Below are 19,317 nucleotides of genomic sequence, written 5' to 3' on the forward strand. Positions count from 1 at the left end.
GAGATGTCAGCATCATTCAGACACACCACACCATGTCTCACTCTTCCATAAAATAAACACTAAATCATTAAGTCATAGAATCATGGAATGTTTTGGGCTGGAAGCACCTTAACGCTCATCCCAGAATGGGAAGGGGCAGAGGCAGGGACACCTCCCACTAGCCCAGGTTGTTCCAAGCCCTGTCCCACCAGGCCTTGGACACTTCCCAGGATGGGACAGCCACAGCTTCATTGAGAAATCCATTCCAGTCCCTCAGCAACCACATAGGGAAGAATTCCTCCCATATATCCAAAAATTGCCCCTCGTTCAGTTTGCACCCATTTCTCATTGTCCTGTCACTACCATTCCTGATGACGAGTTCCCCTCTGGCTTCCTTGTAGGTCCTTTCAAAAACAGGAAGTGGTGGAGTCCCCCACCCCTGGAGGTGTCCAAGGAAGGCCTGGATGTGGCCCTCCGTGTCCTGGGTTGGGGACAAGGTGGGGATCAGTCACAGCTTGGACTGGATGATCTTGGAGGGCTTTTCCAGCCTCAAGGACTCTGGGTTAAGTCCTACCCATCAAGCAACCCCTCTATCCCTATTTGACCAATACCAAAGGTGGAAAGAGCAGCTTGGGTGTTCCTCGAGATTCCAGGTGATGATGGACCTCCTGCCATCCGGGATGTCAATTTTCCCAATGAATAAGAAACCTCCAGAACCTGGCAGCTGCCTTTCCAGCAGTGACATTCACTTCATTCTCATGGGCAGAAGAAATGTAAAGCTTTTCAAATATTTTTAAGTGTGGGGTTATTAATGCCAGATTCCAGTGGATTGGGGAAAGCTCCCAACACATGCCTAATCTAGAACACGTGGTTTCGGGGGAGGTTTGGAACCAATATGTTTTCAATATTTTCAGGAAATTTGGTCTATCCAGATGAAAGCTTCTTGGACCCTACTGAACTATCAGTCAGTGATACAAACACTGAAACAAGAGGAATATTTTCCCTTTTCCCTGAAAAAGAAAGTGCTTCTTTACCAACTCCAGAGAAAGCAATGGGTCTGCTGAAGAGCAGATTTGGGATTATTACTGCAGAAAATGATAAATAATAAATCAAGGAAAACATCCCAGAAGTAAATCACATCCTGTGCTACTACAGAATTCTGGCACATCTTCCCAGGGTGGCTTTTTGATGAGGAAGGGGGATCCTCTGCTGAGAGTGGAGGAAAAGTGCTGCCCTCACTAACAGGAACCCAAGCCAGGGGTGTGAACAAAAACTAACTTCAACAAATCTGAATTCAGAGAATATGTTTGGTAAGAGAATGGGGAGGGAATTCATGACACAAAGTAGGGAAAGGATGAAACAGCACTGTGGGATGTGTGAGTTCATAGGGCAGAGCCCAGGGCATTCCAGCTTTTCTCAGTCACCACTTTTCTTTCTCTCCCTGTTTTTGTTTCAACCTTGCTTTAAAACCCCTTAAAATGCACGTGTGAACACACCCACCCTTAATGGCCTTTGCCTGGTTACACCTTAAATCAAGATGCTCCACAACAGCACCCCACAAGCCAGCGCTCCCTCCCCGTCCTTCACCCAATGGCATCTTGGTCCCATGCCATTTCCAGAGTCACCAGAGGGACATCCCACCCTGCTCCACCTGCACAACACAAGCCCTGAATTGCAGGATTCTTTGCTTTGTGTTGCCCTGTCCCATTGTGGAGTGGGAAACTGCTGAGTCCCCAGAAATGGCTTGGGAACAGTGACACTCGTGACCCCCCAGCCCTGTGCAGGACTGCCCCAGCCCAAAGCCGGTCTCCACCAGCTTGGGAGATCAAGGACAGTTTGCAGCTCATTTTGGATTCTGCTGAGGCACTCCCTTGGCTCCATCCAATTTTTGAGGCAATTCTTCATCTCTGATGGACTTTTCATGTGCCTCCAGGGGAAGTGTCCTGCACTGAGGTCACTCCTGGGGCTGCTTGGCCACAGGGTGTGAGAAGAGCTCATGCCTCAGCACCAAGGGCTGGGAATCATCTCTCATGTGGTGGCTTAGGGATGAGAGTGGCCTTTGCTGCCTCCCTGCTCCTCTCCTCACATTCCACCAAAGGACAAACCTCCATCCATGTGTCATCCAGATGAGCAGATGCTGCTCCAGGAGCTCCATGGATCAGTAGCCTGCTCCCTCCCCATTCCTCTGATCCCAAACACCAGCCCCCAGTTCAAGCTCATCGGGCTGAAAACAAATGGAGGGAAGTCACAGCTCATCCCTGGAATCCCTGGAGAGACACAAGATGCCAGAGAGCCACAATCTCTCTTCTCAAACAGCTTCAGACCACGTAAGATCTCATCAGGAACAGGGCTTTTTTTGCTGTTGAGAAAGTTTTTTTTCTCCTGCCAGTACTCAGATATTTTTGCTTGGCTTGACAAAACCCAGGACTCCTTGGGGAATCATTTGGTGAAGCTCCTAAGGACAGTTAAACTCAAATTTACAGATAATGCCAATAGTGGCAGTAAGGTTGTTTAACCTGATCTTTAATCATATTCAAGGGAAAAAAAATCTAATTACTGCAGATGATCAGAACCAAAGTGTGAACAGGAGACAGACCTAAGGGACAACCAGTCATCAACCTGATTTTTGCTCCAGGTAAAGGTGCTGGGAGGAGCAACCCCCCAGCTGGAAAGGACAAAAGGAGCAGGATTAATTAGCTGTGCTCATGCATTCCACAGGTTTTTCCACCTTCAGAAGGATGATGGGACTCAAAGGACACCAGGTACTGTCTGAAGGGAGCAGGTAGAGCCCCATCAGCACTCCTTCCTGAGTGCTTTTTGGCATGAGGAAAAATACAGGTGGAGGATTGTAGGAGAACCAGGATGGAATGCACCTGTCCTTTAGAGTCTGCCACCTCTGCTGTTGTCACAGTGCTGGTCCCATTTAGGAGGAGAGGCTGGATCCAGTCACCTCCTGGGGTTCTCACCACTCTACAACCTCAACTCTGCTCTCCAAGAGCCAGAGCTCTGCTGAAAATCCCTCCTAACTTCCTTGAGCAAGGCAGATGTGTCCCTGCTCACTGCAGCAGGAATTTCCAAGGCTTTACAGGGCACAGGGAACAACCAAGGTGATTTACCTCCTCCATCCCATCCAGATCCACTGTAGGATCAACGGCACGGCACCAGGACAGGCTGCTGGTACCAGAAAGCTCTAACAATCAGCTCCAGTCTCTGAGTAGGTGCAAGAACACCACAGCACAAATGTGGTCACGAGCAAAGACAAAATCCTGCTCCCAATTAACTCCAGAGCCACTGTTGCTGGCAAAATCCTCTTGCACTGCCTCCTCAGAAACACAAAAAGCCAATCAAACAGGAATCTCCGCCTTCCTCAGCTCTGCTCCCACATCACCAGTCCCAGCCAAGTTCCTGGGGTTCACACCAGAACCTGTGGCCATCATATTTCATTTTCCACCCTCTGGCTGGCTCTGGAAGGAGGATGTGATGTGCCTTTTGTTTCCCTTTAGGCATTTCAGTTGGATTCCAAGCACAGAGCTGACAAAGAACATTCCCAGTTCTAATTCGAGGATCCCAAGGCTTTTTTTGGCTGCTGGCTGGAGTCACCAGGCCGATTTTCTATCCACCACTGCACCCTCTTGCTTCCTTTATCAATCCCACATATTTAAATCCAACAATTTGAAGCGTAGCATTACAGCTGTGTTTTTATTTTGTTTGTTTTATTCGGTTGTTGCCTAACACAAAACACTCTGACATTTTCAGTCACATCCCACTAAGATAAACAACGAACATATGTCATGAATTCCAGCAGAAATGATTCCCAAGTGGGGCAGCAGCAAGGTTTGAAGTGGGAGTATGAGAGGCTCTCCCGAATTGTTTGCTGGATGTTTGAAATGAGCTCTTGCCATGGTTATCCATAAGGAATCGAGGGCAGGTGGGAGGAAACCTCTCTGACAGTCTCATCCCTGCAGAACTTGACGCGTTTTTCCTCTTCCCATCCATAATCCTGTCTAATTGGATGGAAAAGCTCCATGGCATTGAGCAGCTGCCTGAGAACTGGTGGATTAATTATGTGGGAAAACGTGGGGCCTGTATCCAAGGATCTGCCCATATGCAGCCACACGTATTCACAGCTGGATGAATCTACAAACAGGGGAAAAGGAGGGGAAAAAAGGGGAAGAAGGGGGAAAGAAGAAGGAAACCCAAGAGAGACCCTATTGCTCTTGTGAGGATTGGATGAATTTGATAAGGGAGAAAAAAAAGGGAAAAAAACAGGAAAAAGGAAACCCAGGAGAGATTCTACCACTCTTGGGAAGCTCAAGTGAGGTCCCAGAAGGAGCTGGGACACAGGGAATGCTGCCTGGCTCAGCCAACCCCTGCATTTATCCACTGAAAGCAATTAAGGCACTTCCCCAAATCCTGCTGGAATTAGTGGGATCAGATAGGACTCCAACAATGTCTCCATACATCACGGCCAACAAAGCCCTCATGAAAACATTCAGCCCCAGCCTCATTCACAGCTTTTTCCCCAAGGAATTCCTCACTGGAGCTCTGCAGATCCGGGCTGGTGCAGCTCTGTGACAGCTGAGAGGGTTCCAGTGAGTGCCCAGAGAGGGCACAGTGAGGACAATCACAACTGCCACAACCAGCGCAGCAGCTCCAGGTTTGGCTGTTCACAGAATCCCAGAATAGTTGAAAGGAACCTCTGGAGATCATCCAGTCCTAGGCAGGGTCACCCTTTGGAGCAGGTGACAGAGGAACATGTCCATGTGAGCTTGGGATGTCTCCAGAGAGGGAGACTCCACATCCTCCCTAGGAAGCTGTTCCAGGTCTCTGCCCCCTCCATGGAAAGAAGTTCTTCCTTATGTTGAGGTGGAACTCCTTGTGTTGTAGTTTATGGGCATTGCCCGTTGTCCTGGAGTCTGGCACTATCCTCTGACACTCTTTGGAGATACCTGTATGGATTATGAGATCCCCTCAGTCACCCATAACACCCCAGACAGAAAAACAAGCTTATTCATCCCAAAATCTGCAGGAGGAGGATCCTTGTGATGGCAAGGGCAGGACCTGACTGGGGGGCTCAGGTGGATCTGCTCCAGTTCCACAACAATTTCTCCACTTGGAGTGACCAGACGGGCCTGGAGCACGTGCTGAGCCTGCAGAACCTCCCTGGCTGAGGGTTTATCCACTGAAATCAAAGCTCAGCTGCAAATCCGCCAGCAGGGAGACAATGGAGCCTCTCATGCTGCGAGGAGGGAGCAGCAGCTTCCAGAGGAGTCCGGCATTTCCAGCGCTCGGTGCAGCTCAGCTGCACTCACAGCTCAGCTGCAGCCACATTCCTGCCCCTCTGGAACATCTGTTCTCCTCTCATTAGTGCTGGCCCTGTTTTGTAACACAAGGAACTCTGTGAGATTCCTGAAGCTCAGTGTGTGACCCGGGGCGTTCCGAACAGCCGCGGGTCTCAGGAGTGGAATTCAGACGGAATCACCAGTCACTTCCAATAACGTGGCTCGCTGCTCAAAGTGCAGCTGGAAAAGGAGCTGAGCTCTGGTCAAGTTTGAGCACAGCTCCTGGGAGCTCAGAATCCACCCACAAGTGCAGTCAGAGCAAGTGTCTGAAAGTGCCACCAAGGTGACAATGACCAGAGAATTCCTTCTCATCCTCAGCAACTCCAAATGTCTCAGTGGCCACCCCACAGCCTCATCCCAACCAGGGAAGGACAAACACCCCCAGAGCAGCTCCAGGGATGGATCAGATCAGCAGCACCTCATCACAGCTTTGTAAACTTCCAAATAATGTAGCAGAGTTGCTTCTGGAACAATCCAGATCCCAACTGGAAGGGCTGCTGAAGAAGCCAGGGGCAAAGGGAGGTTGTGGATGGGTCAGGACACACCAACCACTGTGATCCCTGTAAGTCAGGATAATTTCTCACCCTGGACACCACACAACTGGGCTTGGGCCTCTCTCAGCTTTTCCTATTTAACATCCAGCTGGGACAGCAACATAGCAGAGCTCTCAGTGAGGAATTCTGGACTTCAGCACAATCACAGAATCATAAACTGGTTTTGGTTGGAAGGGACCTTAAAGCTCTTCCCATTCCACCCCTGCCATGGGCAGGGACACCTTCCACTATCTCAGGTTGTTCCAAGCTCTGTCCACCCTGGCCTTGGACACTTCCAGGAGCATCCACAGCTTCTCTGCACAACCTGTGCCAGGGCTGGAACAGAGCTGGAACCAGCACCTAGACACCACTGTGGGATTTTAGGGACAAGACCTTAAACAGATCCCTGTTATCATAAGCCTGGGAATAACACTGAGATAGGGATATGTAAATAAGCTGCAGCCTTAATTTTATCACAGTAATAACAAATACTGACAGCAACATCTCAGGAAAGGGATGAGTTTATCCCCAAAGATTAAAACATCACATTATTCCCAATTTCTTCCATTTAGGGGGAAATCAGAGAAATTCTGGGGGAAATCAGTAAGAACAAGCACTTTGTGGTGAGCCTTTCCTTCTGGGAGTGTCTCCTGTGCTCCAGGATCCAGGAAATGTCCAATATTTACTGCGTGCTCATCACCATGGTTTCGGAGCACAATAAGGCTCTATCGCCCTGCATCCATCTGTGTTTCTGGGAATGCTGGGGCTTTGGGAATTGCACAGGGCCAACACAAAGGCACCCATTGTTCTGGAGGCAGAGGGACGAACCTGCCTTTTCCACAGGAGAGGAAGCCAGCAGGAAAAGTTGCTATTGTGAGCTGGATATTAAAAAAAAGGTGGAAAAAAAGTCCAATTGCATCGTCAGTGCTGCCGGGTCGGGAAAGGGGGATGGCTGGGACAGGCCAGCTGTGGGACTGGGGGCTGCCTAGAGGGAGCCAGGCACCCCCAGACAGACTGGCATCAGCTACCTGCTAAACCATCCCCAAAACATCCAAAATCCATCCTAAACACATCCTAAAAGTCAGGCTGGCATCAGCTACCTGCTAAATCATCCAAAAATCATCCTAAAACACAGGCTCTGGCATCAGCTACCTACTAAACCACCCAGAAATCTTCCTAAAAGCCAGGCTGGCATCAGCTACCTGCTACACTATCCAAACCCCATCCTATATCCATCCTAAAAGCCAGGCTCTCACACCAGCTACCTGCTAAACCATCCAGAAAACATCCAGATTTTACCCTAAATCCATCCTAGAAGCACCCTAAAACCACTCTCAAAGCCAGGTTCTGACACCAGCTACCTGCTAAATCATCCAAAACCCATTGTAAAAACACTGGAAGACCATTCTAAACCTATTCAAAACCCACTCTAAAACCATCTTAAAACCACTGTGAAATCACCCTAAAACCACCAAGCAAATCCTAAGAGGGTGAAACTGGACCCACGTAGCTGGAGCATCACTTCCAAAGCTCCAGGTAGGAGCAGGGATGGGGAAGAGCTTTAAATGCCCCAGAATTTCATTCTCCTTTCCACCCAAAGCCATTTGCAGTGCTGGAGTTCTCCTCCAGGACTTCCCTCAGCAGAAAGAACTGCCAAAGTAGTAGGAACCAAATTGTTGTCAGCTTAAGGCCAGCCATCTGCTCAGCCTCTTCCCAGCTGCCATGCTCCCAATCAAAGCCTGGAGAACAATCCCTGATGTTTCTCACCAAGCTCAGTATGAAAAAAAATCTAGGAAAGGAAAAAAAAAAAAAACAACAAGCCAACAACCCCAAACCCAAAATGTAAAAAAACCCAGAAACCAGGAAAGCAGCCCGGCAGGGATCTAACTGGGAACAGAGATGAAAGTAGGAGAAAAAGAAACTATTTTATTTGTTTAAAACAATGTTTTTTAAAGAGTCCTATTGACATCTGCTTTGTAAATGTTCTGTCATTATTTATAACCTCCAGAGCACGGAATTGTCTCTGGAGTTACAACCATGCTACTCCCAGATTTTGGCTTTGTTAGCAAAGAGCCAGCAGCATTTTTACTGGCATTCTGGGAATAGAGATCTAACATTTCATACCCAGTTTATTTAAAAGTGGACTAATTTAACATCCTTGATGGTTCCTTTTAGCACAACTGTTGCTAATTAGCAGCTCCAGAATGATTTGTTCATCTGGGAGCAGCAGCAGTTCCACGGCAGCATAAATACACCAGGGCAAAAGGGAAGGAGGGGGAAAGGAAAAATAGGGAAGAGGCATTGGAGAGGGGCAGGTTTTAGAGAATTAAAGGAAATGAAACAACAGGTGGAGATGGGAGCACTGAGGAGAAACGAGGCAGAAAAAACAGAGTGGAAAGGGATAATCCTGGGCCTTGAGAAGCTTTAAAAATTGGTGGCAGTTTTTAAAGCTGTGCAAAAGTTGGGTCTGGTGGCATGGACTGGAACGTGGCTTCAGGATGATGATTCCAGGGCTGGGACAGGCACCAGCCCCCAGTGATCCCATGGGATGCCCCAGGGCTGAAAGGATACAGGGACAAGGAGAGGGACCTTGGCCAGGACACGACCTCGGCTGCTTTAAGTGGCCCCAGGGCACCGTGGGTGCAGGGCCACAACCCAAAATTAAGTAAACCCAACCATTAAACATCTCAGGGGTCAGAAGGCTGAAACCAGAGTCCTCCAAGGAGGAGCCCCTGAAATTCCAGAGTCCTGTTGGAGAGTGACAGGATCCAACCAATGGCTTTGCACACAATTTTCCTTGGATGTTTTAACAAAGAGACATCAAAGAAGCTTTGCTGCTCCCATGTCCCATCCCTGTGGCTCCGTGCTCTGGGCACAGCCAGGACCATCACCCTCCCCTGGCTGCACAGAACCAGCTCTGCCCTGTCCCAAAATCACCTCTTGCACAGCAAAAGGCTTGAAAGCAAATCCTCCAAAAAGAAGAAGCTTTTGGGAAAGGAACCATGTTCTCCCTGATGTTTATAAATCATCAAAGCCAGTCTGTTGCTGGTACCAGGATGAGCAGGACTGGAAGAGCCGGGAAGGGTCGGAGCAGCCTTCCTCCAGCCCCAGCCTCCATGCTCAGATCACTTTGGTCTTTCCCTGCATGTGTAAAAGCACTTGAAAGTTCATAAAATTAATTCCAGACAAATATTAGCAAGGCATCAAGTGGAAAACACATCTCCTTCCTTCTGGGAATTTATAGTTCAGCCACTTTTATCTTTGGGAGGCTCTTTGGAGATCAAAGATTTGATCAACTTTCCCTTTGCGAAACTCATGAAGAAAACGGTGTTATCAGGACCATGACATTATTTTATTTATTAGTTAAATGATTCATTGTCCTGTTCTGACAGTGAGATGCCTTCACAAAGGTCTAAAACAAACAGCCTGAGTTCCCCAAGGCTGTGGCTCTGTTTGTTTCTCGATTTTATGGTTGTTACAAGGTCAAGCCCTGCCCTGACAGCTCCCACTTGTTAAATGCAGCTCTAAAACCACCACGGCCAACATGGGGCAACCACTTGCCAACCAACCAGAATGACAACCAGAATGACAACCTGTCACTCTGGCAGTTTTTCCCATCTCCACCACCTGTAGAGTCAAAATCCCTAATTTTCAAAGAGACACAGGTAAGAATCACAGGATCAGTGAGGCTGGAAAAAGCTTCCAAGACCGAGTCCAACGTGTGACTGATCCCAGCCCAGAGCACTGAGTGCCACATCTGGCTGTTCTTTGGACACCTACAGGAATGGGCACTCGAAACCTCCCTGGGCAGCTCCTTCCAATGCCTGATCACCCTTTCCAGGAAGAAATTCCTCCTGATGTCCAACCTGAACCTCGTCTAGCATGCTTGAGGCCATTCCCTCTCCTCCTGTCCCTGTTCCCTGGGAGCAGAGCCCGACACCCCCCAGCTGCTCCCTTCTGTCAGGAGTTGTGCAGAGCCAGAAGGTCCCCCCTGAGCCTCCTTTTCTCCAGGCTGAGCCCCCCCAGCTCCCTCAGCTGCTCCTGGTGCCCCAGACCCTTCCCTAGCTCCATTCCCCTCCCAGGACTGGATAAAGGTGGAAGTGCTCTGTATTTCTGGAGTGACTCAAATCTGAGCATCCAGGGAACATCAGGGAAATCAGGGAAAGGAATGCCAGTCATGAAAGGACAACACTGGGCACAAGGATGATGGAAAACCCTCGTTAGACACCAACCTTCAGCCTCCCTATCTCTCCTAAGCAGCTCTCTTCACATCTGGCAAGGCAGAGGCAGCCTGAGGGATGAAGTTGATCCCTCCCAACATCTGCCAGCAGCACTCCATCGACGTCGCTCGCCTCCAGTGGGAACTTGCTACTACACAAGCAACTGGTTAAGACACTGGGATAGATTTCAAGGAGACTGGGAAAAGGACTGGGATGCTGCCTGAGCCATCTGAGCACCAGAGCGACACCAGCTCCAAAACTGAGGGCCCACACTGGGCTGGAATCACTCAGGGAGTCTGTACCAAATGCATCAGACTTGTCAGCATTCCAGGCAAGAGGAATCCAGGGACTTTCACCAAGTTCTTTCTTGGAGCAGAGCCCCAGGGAAATGCTTCTCCACTGTGAAACTGCAAAGGTTTCAGGGGAGATGGGAAACTCATGGAGCTGGACTGGAAAACTAATGATGATAATGGAGTAAGGAGTTGGGCACAGAACCACAACTCCATCAGTTCTGTCCCTGCTTTCCCTGGCATCCAGTCCTTTCTCCACTCCTATAAAAGGGGATCTGCTCTTTCCTGCAGTAGGGAAGCACAGGAGCTCTTCCAGTAGTTCATGCTCCCGTCTTTGTGTCATGACAATCATGGAATGCCAGGACTGGAAATCAAATTCCTCACAAAGAAATCAGGAACCTTTCTGCTCTTTTAATCCAAGCTTTGTACAACTTTGCCTTCCCTTCACATGGGCTTTGACCCCACCTGAGACTCCACAGTAACTCAAAACCCCCTTAAAGCAGTCACCAGTTTGGGATGCAGATATTTCCAGCTGTTTGTTGGATTGAGAAAAGCTCCTTGATGATTTTAAGCGAAGTTGGGTGTGCAGGACAACAAATAAGGGCAAACAAGTACAAATTAAAGCCTTAAATGAGCACAGTTCCAGGAGTCAAGAATGGAATTCCTAACCAGCATTAATTCACCCTACAGCTGCAGAAATCAGAACTCCTGGAATTCCTCGTCTGGGAGGGGACCAAAATCAGGGAGAAACTGAGCAGGACTCACCGTCGGGCCCTTCGCTGCCTTTACTCCTTTTATTCCGACGGACACGTCTCCCTTCTTCTCCAATCTGCAGCTTCTCCTCGGGGTGAAAGAAGTTCAGCAAGGCCAGCTGTAAGGAGAGGGACAAGTTTAAGCATCTTTGCATGGCTGGCTCAGCCAAGCTGAGAGATTGGAGCCTAAATGCTAAATCCTTTCCAGCAAGGATGAGCGGGAGAGCCAAGGAGGATGCAAGATGGCTGCTCACGGATCTCAGCTCATCCCAAGTTCCCTTGGCAGCAAGTCTAGGACTTGGGAAAACTCCACCTGAGGGGTTTCAGCATAGAGAATCTTCCCCAAGAGATGGGGGACTGCAGGCCAGGGCTGCAGGGACACCTATGGCTGGAAATAATCAAACACCTCCAAGGCCAACATGATAATTCCTAATTTTTCTCTGCAAAACTTGCTCAATCCTGGTGCTCTTTCTCCAGCATTACTCAGTGCCAGTAAGTTTCTCCTCTCTCAACCTCTTCTCTGAAAGCCTCATTAGCTACTGAGATTCAAAGGTCTTCAGGGACCTTTAAATCTAACCCAGTATACCACATAAATTAACACTTTAAACCTACAGCAACATTTGTAACACGAGATTCGCCAGGAGGCAAAAGTTTTATGTAGCGACCGCCTATTCAGGAAAAAATTGCTGCTGCCTTAAAAAGTCTTTAACAGATCAACATCCCAAACCAGAAATTGGAATTTGGAGTTAGAAACCAGAATCCCAGCTACCCCCGGGTGTGGCAGCTCATCACCAGCGGCATTTTCCTGTTATTTCCACTTCATAAAAAAGGGAAGTCAAAGATCAATTAGGGACCAAACACCTTCTGTGTGTTACTGCATCCAACAGCCACGGCTGCTCCGACCAGGATGGGGTTTTCTTGCTCAAGAAACCCGATCTGCTTATTTCAGCTGTAAATACACAGCAAAACAAAACCACAGCCCAAGACAAGAACCAGGAGGCTTCAAAAAGCAGTCCCAAAGGTTATCGAACCCATCATTGTCCTGAGAACAAAACCTGGGGCATCAAAAGCATCTTTGAAAGAGCAGTGAAGAACAAACACCTCCCCTGAATTGCCGGGCTCGTTAAGCTCAAGCCCATAAAAGTCCCTATCAAGAGTAATAATCGCAAAAGGCCCTTGGCTTTTCACAAGCCCCAGGGCTCTCACCTCCCTTCTCCCTCGCATTCCCAAGGTATTTCCCAAGCACAGCTCCCCTCTCAACCTCAGCATCCCAGTCCTCCACTCACATTTTACATCTGCATTTTGCTTTACTTCACCGAGCTCGGATGCAGTCTCACAAACGGAAATATTTGGAAACCCTTTCGTTTCCAATGAAGAATCCCCAAAGCGTTTCTCAAATTCCCAAACTGTTGCTATTTCCTTCTGCCCCTCTGCAGGCAGGTCTGCAAAATTCCTGGGTGTTTGTCATTGCAATGATGTTGTGGCTGAAAGGACCGCAAAACGCTGTGGGATGACCTGGGACCAGCTTCCCAAAGTCTCACTACTGGGCTTTTAAACGTCCCTAAAAGGCAATGACGAGTAAAACTTATCTTCCTGAGGAAGGCCACTTACAGGGTTGGATGGACAACTGAAGATTTACAACAAGGAATAAAGGGTGAGAACAATTCCCAAAGCACCAGGTTCCCAAAGCTCCCACATCCCACTGCACTGCCACACATGTGGAACACTGGAGCAGGATGCTCCTGCAGGCACCACCAGCACCTTTCCTGACACACCATAGCACAGCCAGGGATGAGAAAAAGTGAATTTCTCTTTAAACCCCTTATTTAACTCATTTTGAGACACTGAAGAACTAATTGAAGGAACAAATTGCATTATAATTTGGGTTAAAGTGTCAGTGAAATCCTCAGCGTGGCTTTGGAATGCTGTTATTGCCTGGATCATTACTGGAGTTTTACAGAGCAGGGTAATAGAGGCTGTAATAGAAACAGAGGCTGTTCCTCCAGGCTGAACAACACCAACTCCCCTGCTCTGCTCCAGGTTTCAATCTGATGTCACTGACCACTTGTCACTGACCACTCAGAAAAACACTAAAATTTGGCTAAAAGTAATCTGTCCATTAAACTCTATTCCTAGTCAGAAAGAGAAATGACAGTGAGGGCGAATGACTGAATCACACATTTTACTTAGAAAACAAACCCACAAAAGCAGCTTGAGACACTCATTGTGAACACAGCAGCTGCTGCTTTGGGACAACTCCCATGAAGCCGTGTTTTCCAGGAGCAGTGTCACACCCAACCTGGGAATGGACACAAGTGGTGTGAGCAGAGAGAGGGGCCCATCCCCAGGGCATCCCTTCCACAGCGCTGGGAATTATGCAAATAACGGCACTGACCCTCCAGTGACTGGCACGGAGGGCTCAGGGGTCCTGCTCGGGATGGAGGGAATGCTCAGATCCCTGGGGAGGTCAGGGGCAGGGAAAGGGTGACCAAACCTCTTGCAGCCACCCGAAGGCCAAGTCCCTCTCTGGGGACTCAAGGGCTCCGTTGTTCCAGGGCTGCAGCTGCCCGAGGTCGGGGGACGCTTGGCCATGAAGGGCCCGTCTGTGTCTGTCTGGGAGTCGTGGCTGGCACCGCTCGGGTGCTTTTTCCATTCACCACCCCCGAGACAGCAGTGATATCTTGGGAAGAAATTCCTCCTTGTCAGGCACAGTGTGCCCAGAGAAGCTGTGGCTGCCCCTGGATCCCTGGAAGTGGCCAGGTAGGACGGGGATTGGAACAACCAAGGATAGTGGAAGGTGTCCCTGCCCATGTCAGGGGGTTGAACAAAATCATCTTTAAGGCTCCTTCCTTCCTCTGCATCAACCCTGGACTCATGGGGCACCCCAGCTGTGCCACCTTCTGGGGAATTCTAAAAGGAATTCTTACCTAGTCCATGATTACACTGAAACTCCTCATCCTCCAAGTCACAGAGAGCTGATTCTCTCAGCCCATGCACTTTTAGCGCCAGAGAATTTTTCAGGAGTCGAGCACACACAGCTTCTTTTTTGGGAGCAGGTATTTTCCCGGCACAGTCTAAACAATTCCCATTTCCCTCCTCCTCCTCCAAACTAAAGCCCTCAAATCACCCTTAATTTTAGAAACACCGTGGGTTTAATCAAGAGAATCACTATAGGATGCAAAAAGGTCAAAAAGCCAACACAGGAAAAAATCCCAGGGGAAGGCATTCCTCAAAATAACCTGGGAAACAATAGCACAGGCACCGCTCGCGGGAGGGAATCGGATCTGCCTAGGTTTCTCTGAGCAAAATAAAGCAAAACAAAGGCACACAGAGCAGGTTTTCCCTGCAGAACCTGCCTGGGAACATTGGACAAAGCTGCTGGAGGATGGATGTCAAGGGAGCACAGTGGGAACTGCCAAAATAATAGGGCCTCTAAAATTCATTTGTAGGATGGACATTCCACACTCCATGCAAGTAAAGGATAAAGAAAGGTATTATCATTTTTCATAAAATAAAATATTATTTGTCTTGTCACTCCAGGCCCTTGTCAAAAGTCTCTTGAAGAGCCACTGGACACCAAGGGAATGTATTTCCAATGGTCAAACAGCTTCAAAGGAAGAAAAGTGGAAAAATATAACCCACCCCATGCAATTATGCACAAAGGGTGGATTTTTCCTTAGGCTAAGTTGGTAGGAAGAACAAGAGTCTTCTTCCTGCAGAAGGGAAAAACACACAAACCTTCAGGTGTACAAGGCCTTTTGGGTGAAAAGTGAAAAAAACCCAAAGATTTTCTGCCTTTAACGGCTCCCAATTTGTCCTGACAAAAGCAAGTCCAGCTAAAGATCTCATCGAGAAACCACAGCTCAATGTCTTAAAGCACCTTAGAAAAATAGCATGAACTCACCCTCTGGCACGAGTGCTTAACAGGATTGTTAAAGTCAAATTCCCTCTTCCTTTGCAGTTTGGGAGATCAGCAGTGTGAGGAGCCTAAGAACCAGCCCAGGCTCCGCAGCAGCATTCTCTGCAAGCAATATTGTTGTTTTTCTGGTGCTCTCAAGTTCAGCCTGTGGTTCAGAGGAGCAGCTACTTGAATATCAGCCCCATTGTCCTCCAGAGCTTTGCCTCTGGTCACACGTGGTGCAAAAAGAAAAAGATCAAGTAGACAATTTATATTCCACCAGCTCGGAAAGAAGCTCGAGGAGTAGCTTTGCTTTATTGAAATGAAACCCCATCCCACATATTTTAAGAATTGTTTTTGTCATCATTTCTTGCTCCTCATAAAAATGCAAGGAGCAAACGAGGGAACAATTCCCATTTCAACGTGACAGAACTTTGACACTGTGTTCTGTCTGCAGGACAAGCCACAGCCCTGCCTGCAATACTTGTGGAATGGGATCAATGCCATGAGGGGGAGGACCAGAGATGGAGAGAGCAGAGATAGTACAGCCTCCACTACCCACCTTCCTCCCCAAACCTGGTACTCCCAGCTGGCTGTGGGAATCCTTGCTGGGGCTCTGGAGCAGGTTCCACACCATAACAAACCCCTTTCCTCAGATTTTTCTGTGTGAAGCTCCAGTTTGGTCCTCACCTTCAAGATGCCCAAAACTCCTCTGGTCCCTGTTCCTTCATCTCTGTCATCCTTCCCTCCCAACTCCAGCCACATTCCTGCTCTTTCCAGCTGTTCATCCTGAAGCCCAAGATCCCAGAGGCACAATCCTTCACTCTGGAGTTGATAAAAAATCCCAACTCTCCCTCATTCCAATCTGCACTCAAGGATCTTCACTGGTTTTCAGACACAACAGGGAACTTCAACAGCATTTTCCAACCAAAGCTGTTCTATAATCCCAAAACACCAGCGATGCTAGAGGAGCTTATCCAAGCAGGAAGTTTGGCTGGGAGGAGGGACTGAGCTCTGACCCAGGCAGGATCTGTAACAGCAGAGCCACCTCCCTCCCAGCGCTCGTGAGGAGCTTCACAAAAATGACAGCCAAGGAGTCAAGGGACTATTTGACCACTAGAACAGAGAAATGACCTTGGATGGACTATGGAATACCATGGACTGGGGGCACAGCACCTGCCAGCGGGCAGGAACGCCCATCTCAGCACATCTACACACTGAACATGCCACCCGTGCTTTTGGGAAGAGGATTTGAGATGGTGCCAACATGCTGAGCACTGGGTCAAAATCCTCTCCCAAGGACTGTGCAATCCCAGCTTGGAGAAGGCCAGGGAATGACACTCTGGGTCTTCCAAGCCCTCCAGTAACAGACACTGACCGGAGACCAGTGGAAGAGGAGGGAGCAGGTTTTCCCAGGACTTACTGGTATTTTACATTCATTACCCAGGAAAGCCACAGTGTTTTGCAGGACAGAACCCTAAATCCAACTACCAGTCCTCAACCCAAGCCAAAGCGATGGATACAGGGAATTAAATGCCATCAGAACAATTAAAACACCTTACAAACTTCCCTTCAGCTCCAAAACCTTCCCTCTCCCTTCCTCCTTTCCATGTGGAACTGGGCTTTAAGCAGACCTATGACAGCAGTGGTCACACCCTGCAACTCCAAGTCCGAACAGGAATTTCTTCCTTTCCTCTAATCCAAACCTTCCTCAGCTCAAACTCAGTTTAGTCCAGTAAGCAACGTCCCAAATACTTACATTTCCACCACTGACCCAACTGAACACACCACTTGATTTTTACTTTCAATCAGCTCAGGGAACCTGGAGCAAACACAGGTAAACCTGGCAGGTAAGGGGATGGCAGAGGAGCGGGCAGGTGGATTTGCTCCTCATGGGAGGAGTGAAGAGTAACTTTGGAAAAGGAAGGTTCCAGCATTCCTTCAGCACAGGGAGAATCATCTACGGAACCCTCAGAAACACTTTCTGTCCTAAACATCCACAGAAAATTGGTTTCAGCACCAAATGGAGCCAGGTCCACAGTTCGAATCCCTGGATTACATACACCCCACAACTTTCCCTGACTCAATCACCAAAATCACCAAATTTGACCCCAAACCAGCCCTGCCTCAAGCCTAGAAGACCATGATTTGTTAAACTAGGCTGTTTGTCCACACACTTGTCTAAGTCACCTTCCCCTGGAGCTGCCTTGTGCTGGAGGGGAGCTGGTGGCTCCCACAAGGACTTTGTTGGGGGGACAATGCCACGGAGGTGGACACGGCTCCAGCTGAACAATGGCTGAGGCTTCCCATTCCTTACACCTGCTGGCATTGAAGGGAAAGCTCAAACACAACCCAGATGTGAGCAGAACAAGGTCAAAACTGAGTTTAACACTGCACATGAAGACACCTGCAGTGAATTTTTTACTGGTAGCAGGAGTAAGAGATTCCTGCTGCAGGCTCTGGGTCCGGCACAGCAGAGCCACGGGAAGTTCCTTGCTGGGAACAGGCTGGTTAAACGCTGAGAGGGATCAATGTCAGCAAGGTAAGGAACTTAAATCAGTTCCTTTTGCCTCACAAGGAAATCAAATTTAGCTGTGAAGCAGCGCCAGGCAGGGATCTGCTGTCTATTAGCACGAATTCGCAGTTTTTCACATTTTAATTAGCTTTTGTAGCCCTTTTCAGGCCAATTTTCAGCCAGCTGGGCTACGCCCCCCTCCAGATGGAGGTCATGGGTTCTTCTCCTGCATTCCAGCAGCAATTCCTTCCTTATTTGAGCAGTTATATTCACAAAATATTCATGCATTTTATAAAACACAGCACATGCTTCATTTGGGGGAACCCAACCCTCAGCAATTCCATATCAGCCATAGTTCCTCTCCCTTTCTCCAGATGGTTCTCCTCCTCCTTTCTCCATTGCTCTTGCTCCTCATGACCTGAAGCTTCTCCAGCACATCAAGGACAACATGAGATCAACAGCACAATCCTCCTCAAGCCAGAATCCTTCTTAAAAATATTCCCCAAATCAGGAGCTGCTCCAGCAAAGAGCTTCAGGGCCCTGCTGCTTCCCTTGTAGCAGCTCTGTTCCGTGCAAAATGAAGAACTGGGCTCTCTCCAGCCTGAAATCATCCTTGGGGCTCCTCCTTAGGAGAAAAACTCCTTTTGCCAGGTTTGGAAACACTTTTAGGAATACCTGGAAGGTCCTGCTAGTCATGGCAGGAACAATGACCTCAACTGCTTCCACAACCAACATAACATGGACCATAACGTGCACAGGGACCTTTCCCAGAGGGTGCTTTGGATCACCTCCACTGAAGATGCTTCTTTGCCACCCAAATCCTTCAATTCCCACCAATTCCAGATGTTTCTCAAGAGACAGGAGCACTGAAATCCCAACATCTGGGAAGAGCAGCTGATTCAATGAACAGTCCCCTGTTTGAACACATCTCCAAAGCAGACAAACACTCCAGGTGGCCAAGCCACCTCTTCCTGCAGGAGGTGACCAACCAGATTCTGCTCTGGAGTTTTCCATTGGGAATGTAGCTGCAGGATCCAGATTTATGGCCTTTTTCAGTTCTCAGGTATTTGGCCTTTTATCTCCATTCTACATAACCCCATTGCCTAGAGTGGGACCAGCTGCAGCAAAGAATTGGTTTGGATTTGCTCATGGAGGTGGATCCATAGGGGAGAAAGTTACAGGAGAACATCTGTCAGACACTGGAACTGATGAACTTCATTCTGCCTTTGCTCTCAGAGAACCCCTCCTATTGTTTTTGGGCGGGGAAATCTTCAAAAATCTTCATAATTTTTAAATCTTTCTGCTGTTCAGATAATTGAGCTGCTTAAGAAAGTGTCCAAGGCAAGGTTGGATGGGGCTTGGAACATCCTGGTCTAGTGGAAGGTATTCCTGCCCATGGAAAAGCAGTGGAATGAGATGAGCTTTGAGGTCCCTTCCAGGCCAAACCATCCTGGGATTTCATAATTCTATGATAAAGTTTTAAAAACATTTTTCCTTGCTCCATAACAAACCCAAGACTTCCTGTTCGAGTACATTTTTTCCCTTTTCAGCACAAGGGCTTTAAAATCCTCTTTTTCCAATCTGAATGTTAAATTTGGCCTTCGGTGGGGATTAATTTTAATGACGTTTTATTGGAAGAAGAAGAACGGAATGGAAAGAAACAGGAGGAGGGAATCAAGTAGTCCAAATTGAATTGAATTAAAATGAAAACAAGTCTGCTGAAAATGTAACACCCACAAAATAATGCATCCATGAAACAGTGTGGATAAACAGCCCGCTGCAGCAACT

The 19,317-nt window shown here is 48.3% G+C and overlaps 1 protein-coding gene across 6 annotated transcripts in view; it reads right to left on the reverse strand.

The window, feature by feature from the left end:
* EDA (ectodysplasin A) overlaps positions 1-19,317 on the reverse strand; it is a 61,195-nt gene that overhangs the window by 14,425 nt on the left and 27,453 nt on the right. For all 6 annotated transcript variants that reach the window (XM_068204649.1, XM_068204648.1, XM_068204647.1 and 3 more), the window contains exon 2: positions 11,130-11,235. In XM_068204649.1, the coding sequence (XP_068060750.1) occupies positions 11,130-11,235 (106 nt within the window). The remainder of the gene's footprint in view (positions 1-11,129; positions 11,236-19,317) is intronic.

The sequence above is a fragment of the Anomalospiza imberbis genome, chromosome 14, assembly GCF_031753505.1.
Source record: "Anomalospiza imberbis isolate Cuckoo-Finch-1a 21T00152 chromosome 14, ASM3175350v1, whole genome shotgun sequence".
NCBI lineage: Eukaryota > Metazoa > Chordata > Aves > Passeriformes > Viduidae > Anomalospiza > Anomalospiza imberbis.